A 21067-nucleotide genomic window follows, 5' to 3' on the forward strand; every position below is an offset into this window, starting at 1 on the left:
CGCCTCCGCAGGTATCGACCCATCATCCATTGGCTCTTTTCTCGGTGACTCAGCACAATCGTCCAAAGAACTCACACAGGTTGAATTGGACGAAGATGATGCCAAGTTTGAAGATGACATATCCGATGGTGAGTTGCCTGAGGAAGGAGAAGAGGAAAGGCGACAGCGGGAAATAGATCAGGAGGCGAGGAAAAGGGAGCAGGAAAGATGGATGAAAAAGGGGTTGGAGATGATGAAAAAGAGCATGGAACAGCAACAAGCCAAAGACAAAAAAGGAAAACAAAAAGCAAATGACGGGAAGACCCAGGAAGAACGGGATCTTGAAGAAGCAAGGAAGATATGGCCGGACTTTGATAAGGGGAAGAGGCTGAGGATGAGTGAGATCTTTTATGAGACACCAGCGGATGTCAAAGCTTTCCAGGCGAAGAGAAAGAAAAGAAAAACGGAGATGATGAAAGAAACAAAAACTTGTAAGACCTATCATGATTATGTTGAAGACCAGCTCGTTCATGCTAAACAAATGAACAAATGTCCAGTTACGTTCACCGTCGCCCCTCCACCTATACAATCTCTCCAATCTACTTTTCTGCTTCCATCACTCCAACCGATTCAACTCCCACTACCTGGCACACCAACCTATAATACACCCATAGGAGTATTTTTCGATAAGAAATGGATCAGGGAAGCGAAGGATCGAAGAAGATTAGAGATGACTAAACCTCCAGAAGGATTAGAATTAGAGGACGTGAAGAAGGTTAGGTTCGCGAACGGGGCGAAAGACCTGGATCTGGTGGATTGGGAACAAAGTATCATTATGAATTCCATGTAAGTTTAGTGGCTGCTGTAAAGCGACGCTGCTAATCGGTCAACAGGGAAATGCCTGGCAAGGAAATCGATATCCTCGCACCCCGCAATGATCACCTAGAATCAGGGGACTGGATCACAAATGTGATTTGGGATGCGACTCGCATCTCTCCTGAACTACTGGAGAGTGACGAAGAGGACGATGCCCAATCCGAAGCGGCAAAAAGATCGGCGACAAAGAAGGGCGGGGCTGTTGCCATTGTGAAGGACACGAAGAAGCTCGACCCTTTCAACATCTCAAACGACCCTTTGTACGAACACTCACGAGAAAGCAAGTACCGCATCCGACAAACTTTTGGTGCTATCGAAGTATTCCACTCTATGCCCGCCAAGATTCTGCAGTTACCTTACGTGGGTGCCATCTTTGTATTCTCATTGTCATTTACTTACACATACCGCAGTTCAAGACTACTCTCAGCAAATCCGAAGCTCGAGCTTGGCATCGTCCTGCTCTTCAATTCCCGACCGGCGTGTCTCTTACTTTCTCCAAACTCAAATCGAATCCTTCAGCCGCATTGAACGTGAAGAAAAAGCAGATGATGGCAGATCCTTCGGAAAAGTTCAAAACGACAAAGGATCTAACATTGACGGAGCAAGGTCCATTTGTGTTGTTGGAATTTTCGGTGAGTTTTAAGTCTTCTTCGGAAAGAAGTGTATACTCAGAATGGACACGCAGGAGGAATACCCACCAATCATGAGCAATTATGGTATGGGCACTACCATCGTTAATTACTATCGTAAAATCGATGATAAAGACGAAACCGTGCCCAAGCTTGACTTTGGCCAGCCTTCAATTCTTAATACTGGAGATGCCGAACCATTCTTGCTAGGATATGTGGACAGGGGCAAAGTGACTCAAGTGATTCACAACAACCTTATCAGGGCGCCTATTTTTAGGCACAAGCCTGAGACTACAGATTTCTTGTGTATTCGGTATGTTTGTTCTATGCGGGTGTACATGTTTTTGTTAGTTGACCTCGTGATCAGACAAACCGTCAATGGCCATGTCTCTTATCATCTCCGTCCCATCAGCAACATCTTTACCGTTGGCCAAACAGTTCCAAACGAGTCTGAAGTTCACGGCCCGCATGCGAGAAAAAATACCAACACTGCCAAAATGCGTCTCATGATTATCGCCTGGTTATTGATCAATAAATCAAAGCAGAAGAGATTTAAGATTGGCAAGTTACTAAAGTACTTCCCTGATCAGACAGAGTTACAAATGAGGCAGAGGTTAAAGGTGAAAGGGAACGTAAGTTATTTTGTCGTTTCGTAAACCCACCAGCTAAAAGATCTTACAGGAATTTTTGATGTATGCACGGAGTCCTGGTCCCAACCAAGGTTACTGGATGCTTAACCCCGACTATGCCTTCCCCGACGACCGACGCCAAGTTCTCGAGATGTGTCCTCCAGAACACGCGTGTCTTTACGAAGCCATGCAAGTCGGAGCTCGCCATCTATACGATGCTGGATACAAGAAAACTGCGGAGGGTGGTCATGAGGATGAAGACGAAGCAGGACTGGATATTGAGCAACGCCTGGCGGTGTGGTCGACCACTCACAATTATAAGCTGGCGGAAGCTCAGAAGGCTTGGTTAATGGTCCATGGTGAGGGTGATCCGACAGGAAGAGGCGAAGGTTTCAGTTTCTTGAGAGCGAATATGAAAAATTACTTCTTGAGGAAAGGCGAAACTGAGCAAGGGAGGAGATGTAAGTCCGACCCCTACAGTTTCCCGGATCCCAAAGACTAATCTAATCTATCCTATTAGTGGAAGCGGAAGCCAGAGCAGGCGGCAACCCCGTGAAGATCTCCAACGCCGAGCAAAATCGTATTTACGAAGAAGAGAAACGCAAGGTCTGGGATCTTCAGGCATCGGCACTTAGCAATCCAGTCCCCCCTGTTCTCACTGCCGCCGAGGAGGAAGCCGCCCGTAATGCTCAACCCCCTGTGATGCCCGGTCTCGCACCAAAGATTCACCGTGGGGATAGCAGGAGAGCTTTTTCCAGGGGTACTTCCATGGCCGCGACCCCGAGGGGCTTCGATAGTCCAAGGGATAGAAGCCCGAGTGTTTTCTCAATGGACGGCGGAGAGAGTCACTATTCAGGAAATCCGCTGGCTGGTAAAGTGTTGAGGATCAAGAGGATGGTATGTTTAATCTATCTTCGCTACCGACTAATGGGGGCTTACAAACCATTCAGGTCAAGGGGAAACAGCAAATAGAAATCGTAAGAGACCCGGCTGTCATTGCGAGCTACTTGAGAAGAGTCGAGGAGAAGAAGATCGAGTATTACATGGAGCATCCTGATGAGCTGGCACCTACTGGTGATGACACTGAGGATGAGCTGAGAAAGGTCGCGTACGTTTTTCAGTCACATCCTTTCATATCTGAGCTCGTATTGACAATTCATCAAGTCTTCGCCAGATGCTCGAGAAGAACAAGTTGAACCAACAGCGAAGATTAATGAGGAAGAAGTATCAGTCAAAAACTTTGGAAACGGACAATATGGGGATCGAGGGCATAGATTTGGAAGGGGTAAGTTGCTAACCACTGTTGATTGTGATTCGAAGTTAATATACTCGCAGAAACGAAAATGTGGTGCTTGCGGTGCTATTGGCCATACCAGTACGTTTACGTTGCCTTATACCTGGATGATTGGTTATGATACTGATTTGAATACACAGAGGCGAACAGAAATTGTCCTATGTTCGGTGTCACCACTGGCAACGCCTCTGTCGGCCTTTCACCTTCCAACACTGCTAGTGGCCACACGCCTGGCTATGGAGGTTTTACACCTATGACGCCCATGGATACAAGCACCCCTGCTACTCAACAGCCAACCTCCTTCAAGATCAAGCTTGGTGGCTTGGGCGGAGGTCAATAGCGAAATCTTAATTATTGTATCAATTAATTGTATGGTATAGTTAGCGACTAAATATATAGTCGCATTGATCAATGCATATCAATAGGAAATAAGGTGGATAAAGCACGTCGCGTCACATACCATAAAATTGTTTCCAAGGCTCCACCGGTTGGGCTGTTTAGTCATTAGTCCCAGACCTCCCGGAGCTCTTCCTGCCAGTTTTGGCCCGACCTTGGACATCTTCAATCCCCCACTTGTATCTGCCTATAGACTTTAAGAGTAGCAAAATGTACATCAGTACGTAAGGAGACGGGATTTACTCACCACTTTATTTTTTTTGGTTCTTTACGTCATTCTTCCACTGCGAGATCTCAGCTTGTTGCAGGTCGGCTGATTATGATGCGGGATTTTTGGAAATATCGCCAACACCTTGTAACATGATATCCATGAGTATACGATGCAAAATATCGACTTGTCGATTGGAGCGAGTATCGGCAGGGGAGTTTGCAGAAGTGGTCAACGACGAGCGTACGTATCTCAAGCTTGTCAACAGGACGGCCGGGCAGCAGCCGCATAATTCATGACGCCATCAATTTGTTCTCGGGCCTCGCCGCTGAAGCTGCGGAAGCTGAAACGCCGGTCCTGAGCAACGGTGTTCGACGCGTCGGACGCGTCGAAGTCGAATCTGGATTGTAATGGACCCTGAAAACGATTTCTAATTGATTAGAAAGTTGGTAGTGGTTTTTGTAATCGGAAATTTGGGTGTGGGGAAAGAAAGGGAGACAAAAAGTAGTGGACGTGTGTTGGATGGCTGGGCCGTGCTCGCGTTCTCCTCTCTCCCATAATACAATCGCAAATCTTAGTGCTGCAGCACGACGAAGAGAACATTCTTCTCCCCTCTCGCCACCCGTCCTTCCCCGTCCGGCTCGTGTCCTGGACCACGCACCCAAGCCCCGGCCTTTGCTGCGAAGGGACCCCTTTGTGAGCCCATCACCCACAACAACGGAGAGCATACCTGCAGCCAGACTTGGTAACGCTGATTCTATCGCCCAGTGTGTCCATCCTTCTTCTTGGTACTCGTGTTCGTACCCTTGCCCTTACAGTCTCCGATCTTTTCCTAGCTTGTTCGCCACCTGCAAACATGTCCTATCAACCCACAATGGCCCAACCATCAACTCTTCCAAAGACAGGCAAGGTGTCTTCGAGGAGGAAGGGGTCTTCGAACCCGCCAGTGATGCTCAGGAGCTATGCGGATCCTAGAACGTCGCAGGACGCGCTCGAGAGACCGCAAATGGTACGTTTTGCACAAAGAAGTATAACCCACATATGTCGGCCCAGTGCTGATCGTTCGACTAGGCTCGCCCCTATGCCCACAACAACCTCAATCCTGTTTATCCCAATCGCACTGTTCCAACTCCTCCATCCTTACATCAGGTTGGATACCATCATCCAGCTGTACCATCCTCGGCAATCCCATCCCCTACAATACCAACCGGTGCGATTTCCCCTACCGCTCCTCTCAACGTTCGCCCAAGGATGTCTAGTGCACCTGTTGTATCCACAATGGCTCGAGGCCCTCTTTCTCCCACGTCAATGGATTCATCTTTGACATCCCTCGATAAGCTTCCACCTGGCAGTGATCGCATCGAGCCGAGAATATCTAGTAGGCCAAAAGCTCATGGGGCCAAGGCACCCGTTGTTCTTGGAAAGGATTTGCGAGCGCAGCCTTCTCTGGAAGGAAGACCACGTGAGGATATTGGTCCCAAGAGAAGACCTAGTCTCGAAGCATCGACTATTCTTGACAGGAGAGACTATCCGGTGTATTCCACTGCCCGTCAGAAGGAGTACGACTTACCTAACGGGTATCCAGAAAATCGTCCGACTACGTCTTCAAGAGAACCCAGTGCTCTCCAAGGTCCCATTATGGTCCCATTGAAGGTCGATGCCGCGTCCAGTAGACCTACAATGAATGGCGGGGGAATGAGGGCACCTGTTAGCGACGTTGTGTCGTCCTCACCGCCACCTCGCAGTAGGCAAAGGGAGTTGGAATTCCGTGAACCGCATGCTGAATCATCAAGTGCAGCCCAAAAGAAATGGAAAAAGTCACAGCAAGAATCCTTGGGTGTCGGTGGGCCCTCGCGGTCTTTTGACATTGCGCGGTCCTTCGATTTTGAACGTAAAACGTCTGGTGGCGGAAGATCTCTGGATGTACAGCGGTCATTAGACTTCGATGCTGCTCTTTTAGGTGAAGAGGGAGAGAGGAAATCATCGGGAGGAAGGTCTATGAAGAAGAAGAGCTCTGATGCCTTGAGAGCGCTATTTGGAAGAGGTGCAAGTGGGAAAGGGAAAAAGGAAGACACACCAACTACGTCTGTGGCAGGTGCGAGTCAGGAGAGGAAGATATCTCCTTCACAGTCAATGGTTCAGAACTATGATGATAGTTCCCAAAGGTCCAGATCATCGGGAAGAGGGACGCCGACTATGAGACTAAACAATGGAAGAACAACGCCTACATTTGATTCCAAGTTGAGTAATGAGAAGTCAACGCCAACATTTGGTCCAACGCCTGGTCACGGAAGCACCACACTAACATTCGACACAACGTCTGGTAATGGTAGAACGTCCCCAGGTCTCAAATTGAGCTCGTCTTCGTCCTCATCATCTCGATTGAATGCTCCTTCTCGGGAACTCCCGCCTCCCCCAGAACCGTCGCCAACCTTCCTTACCTCTATCCCAGCCACATTACCGCCGCTACCCTCACCTGTTGAGCCATCCAAACCTTCAACCGTCGATCCCTTATCTTCAACTTTACTTCCCCTGTCTATCGACGACGCGCCCCTCTTCTCTTCCAACTCACCCCCTCGACTTCCCTCTGCCAAACCGGCTACCCCGCCTCGCCTTCCTTCACCTCATCGTTTGCAATTACCTGACCTCGATCTTGACTTTCATCTCGAATTCGATAGGTTTAATTTCTCCCCGATTTCAGCTTCGCGTCGAACCTCGCCCCTCAAAGTACGAAGTCCGAAAAGCCCATCGCCTAAAAGTTCACCCGTTAGATCATACTCAACTAGGTCGCCTTCTCGCCCTAGCAATTCTCCAGGAAACTTGCAAAGGTCTTGGACTGTGCTTGAAAGAAGAACATCAGATGGTCTCAGTATGGCTGAGGGAGATGAAAGCGCTTCACCATTGCAGTTGAGCGCAAGGTTCTCTAGAGAGTCAAGATCGCCCGTCTTGTCTTCTACGGAAAAGAACGATATTTTTGGGCCGTTGTTGGAAGACCAATCTTCCAAGGCAACTTCCTTAGCGCCCACTCGCTCTCCTTCGCCCCGGGGGACCATCTCATCTCAGTTGCCTTCGTCAGAAGACAGTATTTCTACTGAATCTTCCACTCATGAGTCCGCATCACCAATTCTGCCGGTCACGCCAAAGGAGACCACTCCTACCATATCCACTTTTGGCGAGGTGCCTTTGAGTACAAGCTCATCGACTGTCGGTCCTCCTTCTTCTGCCTCTTTGCCAAATGTCAACTCGGATATACAATACAAGGAAGAGAAGAAGTTAATTACCCCTAATGTTCCGCCTATCGCATTATCCACTGTACCTGCTCCTGCCCCCCCTGGCGCTTTGGCCCCCCCTGCTATCATTTCATCACCTGCCCCGGCGGTCGCAAGGATGGAGCAGCCAGTGAGGAAGGATTCTCGCAGACGTGAACTGACACTGCTGAGCAAGTCTGAGACTGTCATCCCAGATAAAGATTTCTCCATCTCCGCTATCGCGCACAGGGCCGAAGAAATCCGTGTGGCATTCAAATATCCCGAAGACGGCACTTCCGGTGCTGATCGTGCCGTCTCTCTGAGGGCTGATCTAGTGCCCTTGATCGTCGAGGCTGATCGACGGGCGTATAATCGAGGACAGGAGGATGAATATACTTTGCTGCGAGGGACGTTCTTAAAATGGATCAATGTTTTGATATCAGAACTGAAGTATGATAGGCCTGTTGATGAGCGAGGGGCGGTTTTGGAGTCACTTGCGGCGCTGTTTGAGAGGTGTGTTCCTACAATAAGTAGAGACGATTGTCGAGCTGATGAAGTGATTAGTATCGCACTGTCTGAAGATGCTCTTCAACTTTCGGAAGACCATCGTGGCAAGTTCACGCAGATGATGGTCCGTTGCATGCGCTTTGTGATGGAAAAGCTGGGTGGTAGAGGTGTCTTCCAGAACATCTTGGTGTTCAGCGGACGGTTTTTGGCCTTCGCATTCTTTAGAGTTCCTCACATCGCTCACCAGCTTTTGACAGTTCTTCAGCTGCCGAAAGGGGCGTTGATGCGCTTTACTGGTAATATAACATTGGCCGTCGATTGCCCGTGAGTTTGATAGTGTCGAACTGTGGATGTAAAACTGACGAATGAGTAGGTCCAGTGTACAGCCGCAATACCCAAAACACCTTATCCCTTTGTGCTTCGACAATGTCGTTAGGTACACCAGCCGCCTCAACTCTTTCACTGCCGAATTTGAGACTGAAGAGGAGCGCGAGGCTTTCCTTTTCACACCTGGTTACTGGCTTCGTCGTTGGCAGTCTGATGATTCTGAACTTTTCCCTTCTTTCTACAGAGCTTACCACCGTCAACTGGCGCGCTATCTTGGACCCGTTGTCAAGTACTACGAGGCTCAAAACAAACCTGTTCCCGCCGCTATCCTAATGCGTGCGCCTGGATATGCTCACTTGGCGACTGCGTTTGCAAAGAAGCTGTACTCGTACATCATGGGCACTGTAAACGCTGTCACTACATATTCGACTGCATCAAACTTTGATGCGACTGAGAGTGCCTTACAAGCTCCCAACGCCAAACCCCCGGTGCTTGTCACCGCGAACAGGAGGTTGACAGAGACAATGATTACCTTTTCGGAACAGAGAATAACCATACCGGTGGGGAAAGAGGTAATTGACTGTGAGATGTCGCAAATCTGTATAGGTATGATTGATCTCTGGACGAAAAACCTCATCAGCAAGACGTCCCTCAACGCTCCTAAAGGTGTCTTCTGCCTCTTTGATTTACTGGATGGTATCGTCGACCCCCCCTACGGTGCCATTCCTGGTATACCTTCTCGACTCGACTCTGTTGTGGACGTCGCGTACTTGATTCACGTGGTCAGAATCATCCTTACCCAGACGGAGCACGCAATGACCCTCGTAAAGACTATTGCGTTTGTCTTCTCTCATTGGGAAGTTATGACAGCAAGGGCGGAGGATAGGAGGGAGTTGTGCTTGGATCTATTGCTAGACAAGGAAGTCTTTGAGAGGCTGTTGCTCTTTTGGAGTCACTCAGTCAGAAGCTATATGCTCAGACTTGTTGTAAGTTTCACATCCTTACTTTCGATCTCGCCATAAAAATGTGTTGACTTGGTGCAGGTGTTTCGACTTGGTCATCTTGAGACATCGGAGGAGAGAAAACATGACGCAGGATGGCAAGCCGAGATCCAAACTGTTCGCCTTCTCCAGACACGTCTTGACTGCATTAAGAGACGTCACGACGAGCTTGAACCCAAACCTGTAGGTGTAGAGGTTGCGGAAGATGAGAATAGCCATATGCCCGTCAGTCCGCTTGATGAGGAAGAACCTTTCATGCCTCGCAGCCGCTCGACCATCACGATGGTTACCGATGCTCCTTCAACGGTGCCAGTCGATAAAGCAGAACGTCTCCTTGGTCTCGGCCTTGGTGCAGTCAACACTCCTCGTGGTGAGCTTGAGATTGACCCAGTTACTGGGAGTAACAAGTTCGGTAAAGCCGCGAAGTGGCTGAAGAAGAATTTCAAGAACAAGAAAAAAGGCAAGTGGACGGCCGGCAGCACACTCGGGTCGTTGGATGGAAGCCCAAGTATGTCTTCAGATGCGGATAGTCCTGGTCTAGAGGCCAGTCCCGATATCTTTGGAGGGCCTAGACCATCTAAGGAACTGGAGTCATCACCTTTGGTCCCCCCTCGAACGCCTCCAAAGATTTCGGACGAGTGGAGCGAATCATCGACTTCTATCACAACGACATCAACGTCCAACTCTACCGCCTCAATCACCGCACCTAGCCAATGTAAACCCAAGCCTTCCACACTCATCACCACCCCTTCAGAAAGAGGTCGTTCGCGAGGGAACTTCACTTTTGAGTTCGAGATCCCCACCATGTCTCCTCGAAGCGATACCTTCGATACAACACCCACCAGCCCTAGGCACAGTTCTCAACCACCACCCAGCCCTCGAAAGCCCACCAGTCCACATATGTCCAAATCCTTCTCAAAGCGTTCAAGTCTTTTGCCGCCTTCTACGGCAAATGCCTTGGATAGTATCATGGAGAGCGAAAAAGAAAAGGAAAAGGAGAAAAAGAAGGCAGAGGAGAAGCTCAGGCAGGAGAAGGGTTACGATAAGAGGTTACACCCCTATGCGATCAGGATGTTGGGAGAGCTAGAGGATGCACAAAAGGAGGTGGGTCAACCCGTTCTTTCTTTCTTTTAGTTGAATTCTTAGCTGACGTCGATTACAGTACGATGAATGGTGGTCGGATGGAGGGTATGGCAAACTTGATGGCTTACCGCCTAGATTGACAGTTGCATGGCCTTTCCATGACAGCGAAGATTAATAATCAGGAGAGGTGTTCTTGTTCCTTGTTGATACAGTACAAGTATATGCGGACAGAACGATTGCAATAAGTGTGTACTAGTTTAGGTATTGGTATCTTGCGACGGCATATGCATCCGTGTTGTATGGTATGAAATGAATGCTGGGTACTAAATGATGCTACAAGTGGCGTGGACTACAAGGTTTCTAGAAAATCTCTTCAAAGTCATCGTCTTCTTCACTATCATCCTTGATTATTGTGGGAACTTCGGGGGCGGAGGCGGAGACAGAAGCAGGAGCAGATGAGGCCAGATTGGAATTGTTGTGCACCTCGACGATGTCAAAGCCATCGTCGTCCTCGTTTTCGTCGTCATCCACCTCCATTACCTCCTCCTTCTTCACTTCCTGCTCCTCTTCCAACGCACCCCGAGTAAGTTGGGGGACAGCGTCAGGTGGTGATGCTGGTGATGATGGCTGAGGTCTTTCCTCTGACGCAATCTCCATGACATCTTCACCGTCCTTTGCACCTTGATACTTTTCGTCCTTCACAGAGCTCTCGGCACCTGTCGTCTTATCCATGGCAATTTCTTCGGCGTCACCCTCCAGTTCCCTCCCCAACCCTTTGTATATCTCTCTCAGTACATTTTCTCTACCTCGCTGAATCTCTTCTCCTACTAGCCTTCGCTCCCTATCCCTGGCCTGTACAACACCAACCTCATCGGAGAGGAGCAACAAAAGTTTCAGTTCGTGCGCCATATCACGGATGTTGAGAGCTGATCGGATAAGGGAGGATGTTCGAACAGGCAGGTGTAAGGGGAGAGTTGTAGATGTGAGAGAATTTGGCTGAACCGTTGATATCTATGTTTATTTGTCAATTACGATTTGTGATGATGAAAAGCTACATGGCAACATACGTCGGCAAGCTGAACTAGCTCCTTCAAACCTTCCACACAAGCCTTGACATCCCTGTCTATTCTTTCATTCCACCTTTCATGCTCCTTCTCCAATACTCTCTGAGCCCGTTCTCCTGGTGTGAGATTTTCTCCATCTTCGAGGGCTGCTGTTGTGGGGAGCTGTGGACGGCGTCGACCGAGGGTTGCAGAGGGAAGGGAAGAGGGCCGAAGAGAGTCTGTTTTGAAGGGCTGAGACATTGGGTAGAAGGCTGGCTTTATATACGGTTTACAAGGAATGCTACAACGATGGAAAGAGCGAGCGAGGGAAGCGCGTGCGATAATAGTTGTTGACAAAACGCGATGCGGCTGTGGAGGGCGTCCATCGCACCATGATAAATCATCGGCCACATCTCCTTTCAACTACTACATTTCATCCCAATGCCCCGGCAACAATGCTTTTGAAGCGTATAGCAGATAAACTACCTTCGGAGCTTGCATCTCTCATCCCAGAACTGGGTACGCATCGGATTCACTGGCGAGTTTTTGCCGAGCTGGACTGACTATCACTTCTAGAGTCTGCTGGAATCAAGACCACAGAGTCGATCATCTTCACTCATCAACCAACTATCATCTCGTCAATTTCGACACTTAATTACCAACAGCTCGAAGCTTTAGTATCGTATTGCATTCGACTGACAGCGGGAAAAAGCCAGATAGCCAGCGATATCGACAATTACGAAGTTACTGGTCCTTGGCTAGGATTCGGCGTCAAAGGATTAGATGAATTATTAGATGGCTGGGAAGGAGTGGGCGTACTGGAGATCGCCGGCCCTCGTAAGGTTGGGAAGTCGGTGAGTAACGAACGGACAAGGGCTTGCCTGCAATGTGGCTGACGGCAGATATAGCTTTTGGCTTTACATGCGGCATTGAATGTACTAATTGACAATCCAGAAGCTATCTGCACTTGGATGGATACGGAGGGTACATTCGCCCCTGAAAGAGCTGGGAAAGTTCTAGAAGCTTGGAAGATCGAAGTGAATAAAGCTGCGACCCAATCGTGACAGGGCGACTATACTGATAGATGGAGTTAGAACGCAACGAGCGTCTTGAGTAGGATTATGGTTGTGCCATGCTTCAAGCTAGACGACATGTATGAGACACTTGGACGGTTGAAAGAGGCAGGTGAGATTGATCGATGCACATACCGCGATAGCTGACACAAAGTATAGAAGGCGATTAGCCAGGCTGATGAACGGCGGACCAAAATCCTGATCATTGACAACATCTTCACCCATTTCAAAGACAGGTTGACCAACACCTCAGCGCAAGGTTTGTTTCCGAGAGCCACGATATTCTCTGCTGACCGCCATGCTGTAGGTCACGCCGAGCTGGTCACAGTCATGGAGGATGTGGCAGATATCACCTATTCACAAAACATTGTCTCCATTGTACTTTGGTTCATCGGCCAGTATTCAATCGAAGCTGACGATACAGCAGGTAATAAACTCAACAGTAACTTCTATACCCACGAACCCTCTCTCACGGTTTAACAAACTCAACATCAAACCTGCTCTTGGCTCATCATTTACGTATACCACAGATGCAACGCTGCTAGTTCAAGAAACAGGCAAAGTCTTCGGCATGTTGGATGAAGAAGAAAGAGAAAGAATCAAAAAAGCCCCGGGGTTGAGAGGATCTGTCGAGATTGTAAGGAGTCGAATCTCGGTGAGCTTTCCACTATATACCATGCGCAACAAACGCTGAATGACCGGTAGCAGACGGGAGGATGGGCTGTCTTTGAAACTGTACGTGTCATCATTTATTATATTGTGTAGGGCTTACATGCATCGTTATCAGAACGGCACCAAGCTATATGACGTTGTAGCACCTTCAAATGCCCCAGAGTACCCTTGCGGCGTACCACGCCCCGCAACGGGTCCTCTAAGAAATACAATGATACCGTAACAAGCGCCCTCACAAATTAAGTCCTTTTGTTGTACAGTTACAGCTACACATCTATTCGCATGAAACATTCCGAGTGCCGTGCAGTGACCAGACTTGAGCCAAGAATGCAGTGCTGAACAACAGGCCGAAGCCCGCCTTTGTTTATGGGGACTAAAATAACTGGTTGTTCTGGTGCCATCTCGGCGGTTATTACTGCCGACGCATACGCACACTGCGGCCTTTGACCGCGGCTGCTGGGCCTTGACAGGAGACCATGCTTGCCTGGCTCGACGACTGTCACGTAAAAGCAGCAAAATGGCCCTTTTTGGCAAAAACAGTGAGCGCCACACGCGTCGGTTGCTGCCCGTCTCGGCAACCTAATGGCCGTACAAAATATGGCCAATCGCCGATTTTGAGTTCCTTGATCGAGGCTCGCGTCATATATTATCTTGCGCAAATATTTATATCTTCCTTCTCATCCACAGCGCAACGACATCAACTACAGTATTTGACAACAGCATCGACTACAGCGTCAACGAAACACAGCGAGTACATAATCACAAGCAAGTGCCTTTAATCGTATTCGTCTCCTCAAAGAAGCGTCCGCTTATCAGGCTTGCTCCAACAGCTCAAGCTTTTCGCAATGTCATCGACAATGAAAGCGGTCGCCTACACGCGCTATGGCGGACCAGAAGTGACACAGATCCGCTCATTTTCGGTCCCATTGCCCAAAAAGGGTGAGGTGCAGGTGCGCGTCGCAGCAGGCGGCTTGAACCCAGTCGACTGGCACCAGCGAGGCGGCGAGTTCAAGTATATCACGCCATGGACTCTGCCGGTGATCGCAGGTAACGAGTTTTCGGGCACCGTAACCGTTGTCGGCGATGATGTGGCGAAGTTTGCTGTTGGCGACAGGGTTGTGTGCCGGACTACGAAATCCGCAATGGGAGGTTTGGGGTCATACGTCGTGATGCCTGCTTCTATAGTTGCAAAGGCGCCTACAACGGTCGATCTTGTTGACGCTGCCGGTCTTCCCCTCGCTGGCCTCACCGCCGAACAAGCTCTCGACACGCTGGATGTCAAGTCTGGCGATCGCATCCTGATCACCGGTGGTGCTGGAGGCGTTGGCTTGTTCGCCATCCAGATTGCCAAAATCCGTGGGGCTCACGTCACCACCACGGCATCGGACGCTGGTAAACCATATGTCCTCAAGGCGGGCGCCGATACGGTCATCGATTACCGAAATCAGAAGTTGGCGGAATTGCCCGAGAAATTTGTCAAGGTCTTTGACGTGGCTGGGGGGGAGGAAGCGCTTATCAGTGACGTTATCCCTGCCGTGGCAGAAGGCGGACACATCGTCTCGGTGGCTGGTCCTTTAATTCCGGGCGTCTTTGATACCATCCTTCCAGCCTGGAAGTCGCTGCTAATCAATTTGGTCCTAAGCTCCCGTTCTCGCGCCGTGCGTAACGCTGCCGCCTCCCACGGTGTCCGTTACGAGTACCTTTTTATGCGGCCTGATGGCGTGCAGCTTGAGCACCTCTGCAATCTCGTTGATGAGGGTAAGCTTGTCATCAACATTGACTCGCGCTTCAAGCTGGTCGATTTCGCCAGAGCATTTGAGAGATTGGAATCAGGTCGGTCCAAGGGCAAAGTCATCATTGAATTCCCCGACAGCGAGGAAGAGCAGACGGCAGTTCAGGAGGCGTCTGAAAGGACGAAGTAATTTTTTCTAACTCCCATGTAATTGCTTGTGATAGTGAAGCTTTCTGTACTGATTTCATTCCCGTTATAAGAATCTTAATATACTATGCAAGCCACAACGTCGCGCCGTATCGTCCGAAACAAGTCGTGAATTGAACCGGCGCACACGTCTATTATTCGACACCGTTCTTGCGCCAAAAACACGAGGATCTGCTTTGATACAGATACGCTAATCTAGGATTGGCTCGTCGCCATCATCACTGAAGAGGGAAAGGGAAATGAGTGTGTTAAAGTGACAGCAATTTGGGATGTTCGGAACGCATCGTGCACCGTCACTGAGGTGGGGAGGTCATTTAAGACGGTTTCAATGAACGCATTGACGTCGTTGACTAAGATGTCTTCAAATGATTCAAGGAAAAACGAGGTTAATTCCATGGAGGTCGTCGTCTTATTAAAGCTTTTGGTCTTTCACTATGCTGCAAAAAGACCATTAGAATGCCCACATAGATCAGACAGCGTCCAACAGTGTGCCCCGTTAACCACTTACTTTGGCGTCCATGTTTGTCGCAATCGTTTTACTCCTCTTTTGCTATACATTATTCCTTATTCTTCGTTGTTTCGGCTTTTCTTCGTTCTTTCTTGGTTGGACGAGAGTGCGGAGTGGCCGGCGGGCGGCCGTCTTAGCGTACATTGGAGGTTCAAATAAAATGATTCATATTATGTAAGTTAAACGACCTTGCGGTGCCCCGCAGAATCGTGGTCTCAAGGTAGCGGGAAGGCGACATAGCAGAGTGGATTGTGGGAAGTCGAGTGCTTATAAAAATGTGTGCATGTATGCATGGGGAAGTGGATGAGCCGCCTCTCATGAACAACTGTTTGGGCTTCTGAAAGACCAATATTGAAGTATTGACGAGGAAAGACGTTATCTTGCTTCGGTATCTGCGGGAATCGCCCCGAAACGCTTGTGCGAAGCATCTCCCACTCTGAATCTTTGTTCTCTTCTTCATCTCTTCCCATTTTAAAGAGCATATTATATTCTGGAAAAGATCTATAGCATATCTCATAGAGCTGGACGACCGTCTGTGATACTCAGCTGCGGTTAACAACCTTCGTTCCACTGTTGCCACCCACAAGGGCAAGACAGGTGACTAGCGTCGACCGTTACTTGGGGTGACTCAGACAAGGTGAGCCAATCGGACCTTGCTCTTTTTGCAGAAGACATTCAATGTTGCTATGATCAGAGTCATTCCGGCTATCCATTTCTGTCCTCGAGCCTGACTTAGTGTCTGTAAATGAGTACATTGGGACTGATACTGGTTATACTAGCATTGTCGTTTCGCCACTGCCTCCTGTGATATCCTGTCAAAACTGAGTACAGTGGATAACCAGTGTGTGGGTATCATATCTCCTATCAAAACTTGAACAACTGTAAGGTGCAGCAATCATCATATACCGTTGTTATACCATTGATACTCAAATCCATTCCTGATTACTCCGCTCTCTCCATTGTCATCCTTTCCCTGAAGCCTGCCTAATGTCTACCATGCTGTTGTCCTTTATATGCTTCATGCTAACGCCTTCTTGTAGATTTTCCGTCCCATCTCATCTTTAGACGCATTTTGGTCAGAAGCATAGACCGATCATGCCAACGATAAGCACTAACGTATCCCCTCCCACTTCGATCACTTCCCTCCCATCCCCTACTTCCGCATCGGACGACGAGTATTCAACTCTTTCCGAGTCATGGATGGAAGTCGAAACTTCTTCTTTGGGTCCTTCTACCTTTGATGGTCTCAGCGAGTCAAGCTACGACTTGCATGATCATGATTCTCGTAGTGAAGCTTCGAGCTTTGACGAGACTTCGAATGATGAGCGGGAAGGCACACATTATGACGAGAACAGGATGGAGGCTGAAGATGCTGAAACGCCTTCCATTTCTTTTATGGGCGGCTCCTACGACTTGGCGAGCAGCAAGCTTGGTTCTTCTGTAGATACTATTCAACAAGGTCTCGACTCTATGTCTTCATCGCAGGTTCGACTCATCTTTCCTGATCCCGGATTGTCCTTCTCATCGCAGGTCGTCTCTGAGGCTGATCGTACGACATTCAGTTCGTCGAGGCCCCTACGCTCTCGGGCTGAGACGACCACTGAGTCAGGCAAAGTGGAAAACCCCCAAGCAGAAAGGCGAAGCTCGAGCCCTATCAGCCGCTCTAGTGAAGCGTGGGAAAGGTCAAGCAAGCTTTGGGCTCCAGAGGGCTTCTCAAAGGCAGACTATCAATTATTGCAGAGTACAGAGTCTTTTGAAAAGTTGAAGGAGTCTTGTATGGAGCAAATTGCTGATGAGGGTGTGTCGGTTAAGGAGATGGCAATGATCGAGAGCGCCGAAGAGACAGAGGCCGACGCGACTGTCGTTCAAGAGCCCAAGGAAGGTATTTCTTCGGAAACACCTCTTCCCTCTCAGCTCTCCCAGCCAACTAGGAGGTGGTAAGTCATTCTCCTTTGCTATAGGCAATCACTATCTAACACTACCTAGGTCGGGCCGAGTATCCATGCTTGCTTTTCTCGGTCTTATGTCTGCCATTTCAGTCGTTCTCTTCAACACTTACGGTTTCAAGGTCCTTCCCGCCTTCCGACAAGCTAACTCGATCCTTTCTAATCCGCTTCCCGCGGCTTCAAACGCTGCCGCCAAACCTTCTCAGTCCATGTGGGACCCGCTTTCCCTCTCACACCTCTTTACCTCATCCTATTCGCGTACTCTTTACCAGCCGGCGTCGACAGGGTCCGTTTCTGGAGTGGCTGACCTAAAGCTTGTCAAGCAAGCACTCTCGACGCTGCATACAGTACAAAGCAGAGCTCACAATGCTCTGCATGCAAGCACAACAGGATCTAATCGAGGTGATCGGAAGCAAAAAAAGACGGAAGGTGAGCATGCCCAAACGTCGCCGCTGGCTGTTGCCGTTCGGGACCGCGATACTTCGTTGAGTGTGAGGGCTTCAAAGGCTCTGGTTATGACCAGTGGACCTATCTCGCAAGCAAGCAAATGGACAAGGAAATTGATGGGTGCAAACCACACCGAATTCAAGATGTGCAAAGAGCGAGCTCAAGTGGGTAACTGCACCTGCGACCTCTCAACATACTACCTCACCCAAGTATATCCCAAGATCATTCGCTCGTACACCCAGTCCAAATCTATGGCTGTAGCAACAGTCACCCGTATCTCTCAACTTGTATTGCAAGAATTCAGAGAACTTCAACTCTTTGCTTCTCATGTTGGTCAAACTATCCAGGCAGCCTCCAGTCTCATGCTCTCACGAGCTACTCGCGGAGCCCAGATACTTAAGTCATCCCTCCAACCACTTTACCAGCGCTTCACTGCTTCTCGTCGAAAACTCAGTTACACCACCACGACCAATGTGGTCAAAACTAAAGAAACGCTGGACCAGTTGGCAGAATATGTCGAGACAAGGTTTGATGGCTTATCGGAGATGATTGATCGCCAGGCAGAAGATTTACAGCGCCAGGCTGGGCAGAGTATCCGGAAAGCCAAAAAGGGGTTGAACAGACTTATACGGGATGCTCATCCTGACTCTCAGCCAAAGAGTCAAATAAGGAAAGAGAAGATGAAGGGACAGGCCGTGAATCCCAAGAAGGATGGCCGATTATGTTTCAAATCGCGGAAGACTACATGGGGAAAGAGTGGGAGGAGGAGACGATAAGGGTTTGAGGGATTTTGAGGGATCTAATGAGGCATTCCTTGTTGGCCGCTGCAGGAGAGTGTCTTTTACTCGTAAGTGATCGCCTCCCCCCGGGGGACAGCGCCAAAATAGAGTGAGCGGTTAACTCGGAGACCAAGCCTTATCGATAAGCCTTGGTCCCCATTTCTTACCTGCTTCGTAGTGTTTCTCTTACCGGTTTGTAAATTTGTAACTTGTTTTTCATTGTATATGTTTTGAATCGCTCTCGACCCACATTATCCGGACCCGGCACTACGATACCGCTTTCTGTCATGTCGCCACGGTTTATCATAGCGCGTATTGGTTGAACTGGCTGGTTCTGAGGAGGGGACGGCATTATGTTTGTCTCTATTAAATGCCGTGCGATGCTGTTAGATAGTGCTTTCCTGTTTATTCCTGTCGTTGTTGATATGCAGTATGATTATTTGATTGCCGGCTGTTGCTATAGTAAAGATGGTACTCGCTTGGTGGTCAGACGGAGGAGATAGGCCATTCGGCCATGTCCGACGGCTTCTCGCCATTGGCGATTAGCGAGGGGGAGATTTCCTTTATCACGGCGCACCGCCTTCACCTTATCGCCCGACTGCAACTCTTCCGCAACTGTCTTTATATACCTGGTCTCCCCCTCTTCGCCCTCACGTGTAACCATATACAACCATGCCCTCCTCAAAGCCGCTGTTCAACACTACACGGTGAGTACGAGTACTGTGACTCCATCGACATCACCTTCCCTTACTGACACGTCACAGTCTCCAAGGCAAGACCGGTAAGTCCGTAAGCACAAATGCCATCTGGGCCAACTCTAATGCGTCCACACAGCCGTCGTTACTGGCGCTTCGGGCGGTATCGGCGCTGCCACTGCCGTTCTCTTTGCCCGAGCTGGATGTAATGTCATCCTCCTCGCTCGTCGCCAAGATGCCCTCCACAAAGTTGCCCAGCAATGCAAGGAAGAAGGCGCTGAAGGCATCAAGGTGTTTATCAAGACGCTCGATGTGAATGATAGGAAGGCCGTGGACGATCTGATCCCTGCGCTTAAGAAGGAGGGCTTTGAGACTTTTGATGTGTGAGTGATGTGAAGGTATGAGCGAAGAAATATAGCGATCTGAGGCTTATCATTGACGGTAGTTTGGTCAACAATGCGGGTGGTGCTATTGGCAAGGATAAAGTTGGAGGTAAGTTTGAAGTTGAACTGTATACATTGATTCAAAGCTGATTTATCTGGCCTCTCTTGCAGAAATCTGTATGTTCATGATGATAGACTGATATGTGACAACAAAATGAAACGGTAACTGACAAGTAGTTAGCACTTGCGGATATTGACACCATGATCTCCACCAACCGCAAGTTTCCTAGTCCTTCATTCTTACTCATACTAACAATATTTATAGTCATCTCCGTCATGCAAATCACCCAGCTCTTCTTGAACGAGATGAAGAAGGTCGACACTGGCGTACGTCTTTAATCTACCCTTCTTTCGTCCTCATAGCTCATCTCTTCTTATATAGCACATCATCAACATTGGCTCTATTGCTGGCCGAGAGCCATATGCCGGGGTAAGTCGTAATCATCTTCCTTATCAATCCATCGTTGCAGTCCTTAGCTAATCTTTCATCAATGTCATTAGGGCGGTGTCTACTGCGCTGTCAAACACGCCGTTAGATCCTTCACCAGCACCCTCATGAAAGAAGTCGTCGCTACCGGTATTCGAGTGACAGAGGTCGCGCCCGGATTTGTTGAGACCAATTTTTCGGTCACAAGATTTAGGGGGGACGAGGCTGCTGCCAAGAAGATTTATGAGGGGATGCAACCTTGTGAGTTTACGATAATTTTATGAAATGCCAAAGTATCAAAATCTGATTGCCTTTCCTTGTTCTATCAGTGCTGGCTGAGGATATCGCCGAAGAAGTCGTCTGGTGTGCCCTTCGGCCTCCTCATGTACAGATCGCCGAAATGCGTAAGTTTCCATGTCCCCCCCCATCTTCTACCCATTGCTTGTCGGTCCACTGAAAGTTGTCTTTAGTGGTTTTCCCTAATGCCCAGGCTAGTGCGGAGATTATTGCCAGAAAGATATCATCATAGCATTGGCTGTCTCGTTTAAGTGTGGGAAATTTGGTGCATAGTAGAATAAAGAACAAAAATTGAACCTCCTGTGACCAATTACTAGGACTGTTTTACCATTCCGAGAGGAGGACTTCTTGTGCTGTTGATGAAAGCCCTCGAACACTGACCGATGTTTTGATGGTTGTGGTATTGACTCTGCAGCTATCGCCGCCGAGGGTTGCAGATTGAAGGAACCCATAGTGATAGTGTTGACCAAAAGACCCTTTCATGCGTGCAATACTTGTAAAAAAAAACCAATAACGTACGTAAGAGTGCCGCTACTACGACGTACCCCTTTCTATCTTTCGAGCTACCAGAGATTTCCCATTTTCAAACTTTTCTGTGACTTGTGTGTAGCTCCTATTCAT

At 48.9% G+C, this 21067-nt stretch overlaps 8 protein-coding genes across 11 annotated transcripts in view; 6 read left to right on the forward strand and 2 right to left on the reverse strand.

Moving 5' to 3' along the window:
• The window catches only part of CNC05370 (transcription initiation factor tfiid 111 kda subunit, putative), a 3966-nt gene extending 126 nt beyond the window's left edge, over nucleotides 1–3840 (forward strand). The window contains exons 1-12 of the mRNA XM_569735.2: nucleotides 1–470; nucleotides 537–825; nucleotides 873–1215; nucleotides 1266–1487; nucleotides 1541–1797; nucleotides 1852–2116; nucleotides 2166–2574; nucleotides 2634–3010; nucleotides 3064–3221; nucleotides 3278–3398; nucleotides 3449–3488; nucleotides 3548–3840. The exon at nucleotides 1–470 is cut by the window's left edge and continues 126 nt beyond it. Coding sequence (XP_569735.1) covers nucleotides 1–470; nucleotides 537–825; nucleotides 873–1215; nucleotides 1266–1487; nucleotides 1541–1797; nucleotides 1852–2116; nucleotides 2166–2574; nucleotides 2634–3010; nucleotides 3064–3221; nucleotides 3278–3398; nucleotides 3449–3488; nucleotides 3548–3747 — 3151 coding nt within the window. The 3' untranslated portion in view covers nucleotides 3748–3840. The remainder of the gene's footprint in view (nucleotides 471–536; nucleotides 826–872; nucleotides 1216–1265; nucleotides 1488–1540; nucleotides 1798–1851; nucleotides 2117–2165; nucleotides 2575–2633; nucleotides 3011–3063; nucleotides 3222–3277; nucleotides 3399–3448; nucleotides 3489–3547) is intronic.
• Nucleotides 3841–4548: 708 nt separating this feature from the next.
• Nucleotides 4549–10470, forward strand: CNC05390 (hypothetical protein). The gene is made up of 7 exons (XM_024656844.1): nucleotides 4549–4707; nucleotides 4779–5020; nucleotides 5083–7772; nucleotides 7824–8090; nucleotides 8140–9079; nucleotides 9137–10198; nucleotides 10257–10470. Exons 2-7 carry the CDS (start codon nucleotides 4868–4870, stop codon nucleotides 10350–10352), a joined length of 5208 nt encoding a protein of 1735 aa, XP_024512461.1. The 5' UTR covers nucleotides 4549–4707; nucleotides 4779–4867; the 3' UTR covers nucleotides 10353–10470.
• CNC05400 (hypothetical protein) lies at nucleotides 10456–11566 on the reverse strand. Its single transcript, XM_569741.2, has 2 exons — nucleotides 11245–11566; nucleotides 10456–11188 (listed from the first exon to the last, which is right to left on the reverse strand). Exons 1-2 carry the CDS (start codon nucleotides 11479–11481, stop codon nucleotides 10538–10540), a joined length of 888 nt encoding a protein of 295 aa, XP_569741.1. The 5' UTR covers nucleotides 11482–11566; the 3' UTR covers nucleotides 10456–10537.
• A 71-nt stretch (nucleotides 11567–11637) lies between these two features.
• CNC05410 (hypothetical protein) lies at nucleotides 11638–13453 on the forward strand. The gene is made up of 9 exons (XM_024656845.1): nucleotides 11638–11739; nucleotides 11797–12074; nucleotides 12129–12257; nucleotides 12315–12401; nucleotides 12453–12552; nucleotides 12601–12671; nucleotides 12721–12948; nucleotides 12999–13028; nucleotides 13081–13453. Exons 1-9 carry the CDS (start codon nucleotides 11676–11678, stop codon nucleotides 13186–13188), a joined length of 1095 nt encoding a protein of 364 aa, XP_024512462.1. The 5' UTR covers nucleotides 11638–11675; the 3' UTR covers nucleotides 13189–13453.
• A 202-nt stretch (nucleotides 13454–13655) lies between these two features.
• CNC05420 (Quinone oxidoreductase, putative) lies at nucleotides 13656–15001 on the forward strand. Its single transcript, XM_569743.2, has 2 exons — nucleotides 13656–13730; nucleotides 13796–15001. Exon 2 carries the CDS (start codon nucleotides 13811–13813, stop codon nucleotides 14885–14887), a length of 1077 nt encoding a protein of 358 aa, XP_569743.1. The 5' UTR covers nucleotides 13656–13730; nucleotides 13796–13810; the 3' UTR covers nucleotides 14888–15001.
• Nucleotides 14915–15497, reverse strand: CNC05430 (expressed protein). The gene is made up of 2 exons (XM_570025.2): nucleotides 15413–15497; nucleotides 14915–15341 (listed from the first exon to the last, which is right to left on the reverse strand). The coding sequence occupies exon 2, from the start codon at nucleotides 15298–15300 to the stop codon at nucleotides 15100–15102; it is 201 nt and encodes a 66-aa protein (XP_570025.1). The 5' UTR covers nucleotides 15301–15341; nucleotides 15413–15497; the 3' UTR covers nucleotides 14915–15099.
• Nucleotides 15498–15817: 320 nt separating this feature from the next.
• Nucleotides 15818–19017, forward strand: CNC05440 (hypothetical protein; the record flags this gene model as incomplete). 4 transcript variants are annotated; one of them, XM_024656846.1, is made up of 5 exons in its annotated part: nucleotides 15818–16049; nucleotides 16192–16293; nucleotides 16453–17349; nucleotides 17399–18652; nucleotides 18719–19017. In XM_024656846.1, exons 3-4 carry the CDS (start codon nucleotides 16508–16510, stop codon nucleotides 18579–18581), a joined length of 2025 nt encoding a protein of 674 aa, XP_024512463.1. In that variant the 5' UTR covers nucleotides 15818–16049; nucleotides 16192–16293; nucleotides 16453–16507. The 4 variants fall into 4 exon arrangements, with proteins under 4 accessions (XP_024512463.1, XP_569744.1, XP_024514311.1 ...); XM_569744.2 differs by having other exon boundaries at nucleotides 16192–16257; XM_024658455.1 differs by having other exon boundaries at nucleotides 16192–16257; nucleotides 17399–19017.
• A 161-nt stretch (nucleotides 19018–19178) lies between these two features.
• Nucleotides 19179–20905, forward strand: CNC05450 (oxidoreductase, putative). Its single transcript, XM_024656847.1, has 11 exons — nucleotides 19179–19291; nucleotides 19349–19365; nucleotides 19419–19662; nucleotides 19725–19771; nucleotides 19834–19839; nucleotides 19904–19939; nucleotides 19988–20049; nucleotides 20105–20152; nucleotides 20224–20410; nucleotides 20479–20553; nucleotides 20620–20905. The coding sequence occupies exons 1-11, from the start codon at nucleotides 19257–19259 to the stop codon at nucleotides 20676–20678; spliced, it is 816 nt and encodes a 271-aa protein (XP_024512464.1). The 5' UTR covers nucleotides 19179–19256; the 3' UTR covers nucleotides 20679–20905.
• Nucleotides 20906–21067: the final 162 nt, after the last annotated feature.

Source organism: Cryptococcus neoformans (assembly GCF_000091045.1).
Source record: "Cryptococcus neoformans var. neoformans JEC21 chromosome 3 sequence".
NCBI classification, from domain to species: Eukaryota; Fungi; Basidiomycota; class Tremellomycetes; order Tremellales; family Cryptococcaceae; genus Cryptococcus; species Cryptococcus deneoformans.

Bases quoted from the DNA above. Each gene is read 5' to 3' on its own strand.
- CNC05410 (XM_024656845.1), top strand. From the start codon at position 11,676: ATGCTTTTGAAGCGTATAGCAGATAAACTACCTTCGGAGCTTGCATCT. The intron at 12,075-12,128 runs GTGAGTAACGAA...CGGCAGATATAG, and splicing joins CTCGTAAGGTTGGGAAGTCG to CTTTTGGCTTTACATGCGGC. The intron at 12,672-12,720 runs GTACTTTGGTTC...ACGATACAGCAG, and splicing joins CACAAAACATTGTCTCCATT to GTAATAAACTCAACAGTAAC.
- CNC05430 (XM_570025.2), bottom strand. From the start codon at position 15,300: ATGGAATTAACCTCGTTTTTCCTTGAATCATTTGAAGACATCTTAGTC.
- CNC05390 (XM_024656844.1), top strand. From the start codon at position 4,868: ATGTCCTATCAACCCACAATGGCCCAACCATCAACTCTTCCAAAGACA. The intron at 9,080-9,136 runs GTAAGTTTCACA...GACTTGGTGCAG, and splicing joins GCTATATGCTCAGACTTGTT to GTGTTTCGACTTGGTCATCT. The intron at 10,199-10,256 runs GTGGGTCAACCC...CGTCGATTACAG, and splicing joins TAGAGGATGCACAAAAGGAG to TACGATGAATGGTGGTCGGA.
- CNC05420 (XM_569743.2), top strand. From the start codon at position 13,811: ATGTCATCGACAATGAAAGCGGTCGCCTACACGCGCTATGGCGGACCA.
- CNC05400 (XM_569741.2), bottom strand. From the start codon at position 11,481: ATGTCTCAGCCCTTCAAAACAGACTCTCTTCGGCCCTCTTCCCTTCCC. The intron at 11,189-11,244 runs GTATGTTGCCAT...AAATAAACATAG, and splicing joins AGCTAGTTCAGCTTGCCGAC to ATATCAACGGTTCAGCCAAA.
- CNC05450 (XM_024656847.1), top strand. From the start codon at position 19,257: ATGCCCTCCTCAAAGCCGCTGTTCAACACTACACG. The intron at 20,050-20,104 runs GTACGTCTTTAA...CTTCTTATATAG, and splicing joins TGAAGAAGGTCGACACTGGC to CACATCATCAACATTGGCTC. The intron at 20,411-20,478 runs GTGAGTTTACGA...TTGTTCTATCAG, and splicing joins TTATGAGGGGATGCAACCTT to TGCTGGCTGAGGATATCGCC.